Consider the following 1,523-nt stretch of genomic DNA (forward strand, 5'->3'; position numbering starts at 1 on the left):
ACTTCCGTCAAAAAATGATAATTTTGATTCCAGTACAGCGAGCTTTGATATAAATATGTTTTATAAAAAAGAATTTTTAAGCGTTTAAGAAAAAATTACAGACTTTTTAAGACTAAAAATGGTTGTAGAACGTTAGAATTCAATATCAAACGGTCTTACAAACCTTTTATACAAAAAGAATATTAGAGAAATTGATTCTGCTTTTTCCACCTGATCACATGCCTAAGTCCTAAGCGTTTCTTACATTTTGCTTGATAATCTTAATAATGTTTGATATTCGAGCGCGATGGCTTTAGTCTAGGACTGTTTCGCCCTTTATTCGACGTTTCGCCACATGTGGTTGACATTCTCATGGACATTTATTCCAGTTTTCGAATGATGCAAAATAATTTTATAAGTAATTAGAAATTGTTAGAATAAATGTGAAAGTAGAGGTTATTATACTCTGATTGAATTTATTAATCAGGGAAAATTAAAAGTATTTTCAGAAATTAATTAACATAAATTGCTTAACTTGAAAAAGTGTATTACGAAAATATAGCGAAAAGATTATTCAGAAAATATCTAACGATCAACAAATCACATAAATTTTCGGAGAACAATCAATATTCCTAATATTTTTTTTATATTTTTAAAGTTCAGAATATGTACTTTTCTAGGATTTGCCTTTTTTCTTTAATTTTTTTCTCCAATTAAACGTAAAAAAAACACCCTATATACATAATTCTTCTTCTTTCCCTTCCATTCTTCTGTCATAGATAAATATTTTTGTTTAGACATCTATGAAGGCATGAATTGTCAAATTTTAAGTAAGATCTTCTAAGGTGCAATTAATCCGTAAAAAAACGTAAATTTGCATTGTAATATTCAGTTTTCGAAATTAGTTTTTGTTTAACGTTTATAATGAGCGATAATAAACCGAAATTAGATTTGGGAGTCTTAGAAGAAGACGATGAATTCGAAGAATTTCCAGTTGAAGGTTAGTTATAGGTTAGAATTTGTTTTTGTTCCTGAATTATGCATCTTTTCTATATAGATTGGACTGGAAAAGATAAAGATGACCAAGATATAAGTGTATGGGAAGACAATTGGGAGGATGATAATGTAGAAGATGATTTTAATAAACAACTTCGGTGAGTGTCTGTTTACATTTAGAGAGTACATACAACTTTCTTTGTTGTTTTAGGGCACAATTAGAGAAACAGAAAACAAAACCAGGAAACTAATTACTTATAAGTTCCTTATTTGATTTGTACTAATTTTGATTCTACATTGTTACAACCTATAAGTTAAATAAATGTCATTTTTTTAATATTTGGTTTAATTTTAATTAAACCTAGTCACTAATGCATTGTCCTGTATTACTTTTGTATTAAGCATTGGAAAAGTAATGCTTAATGTAGGCTTTTCACATTACAAAAGTAATGGTTAGGTACTGTAAATAATTTACATTATACTCACTGTAAAAATAATAGATAATGTAAGTTATATAAATTATATACATCTCGAAATACACACTCTTG

At 27.6% G+C, this 1,523-nt stretch overlaps 1 protein-coding gene across 1 annotated transcript; it reads left to right on the plus strand.

Annotated features, from left to right (window-relative positions):
* The first annotated feature begins 766 nt into the window (after positions 1-766).
* LOC108741861 (26S proteasome complex subunit SEM1) lies at positions 767-1,314 on the plus strand. The gene is made up of 3 exons (XM_018476830.2): positions 767-979; positions 1,037-1,133; positions 1,187-1,314. Exons 1-3 carry the CDS (start codon positions 904-906, stop codon positions 1,224-1,226), a joined length of 213 nt encoding a protein of 70 aa, XP_018332332.1. The 5' UTR covers positions 767-903; the 3' UTR covers positions 1,227-1,314.
* Positions 1,315-1,523: the final 209 nt, after the last annotated feature.

Source organism: Agrilus planipennis, unplaced genomic scaffold (assembly GCF_000699045.2).
Source record: "Agrilus planipennis isolate EAB-ADULT unplaced genomic scaffold, Apla_2.0 scaffold24, whole genome shotgun sequence".
Lineage (NCBI taxonomy): Eukaryota > Metazoa > Arthropoda > Insecta > Coleoptera > Buprestidae > Agrilus > Agrilus planipennis.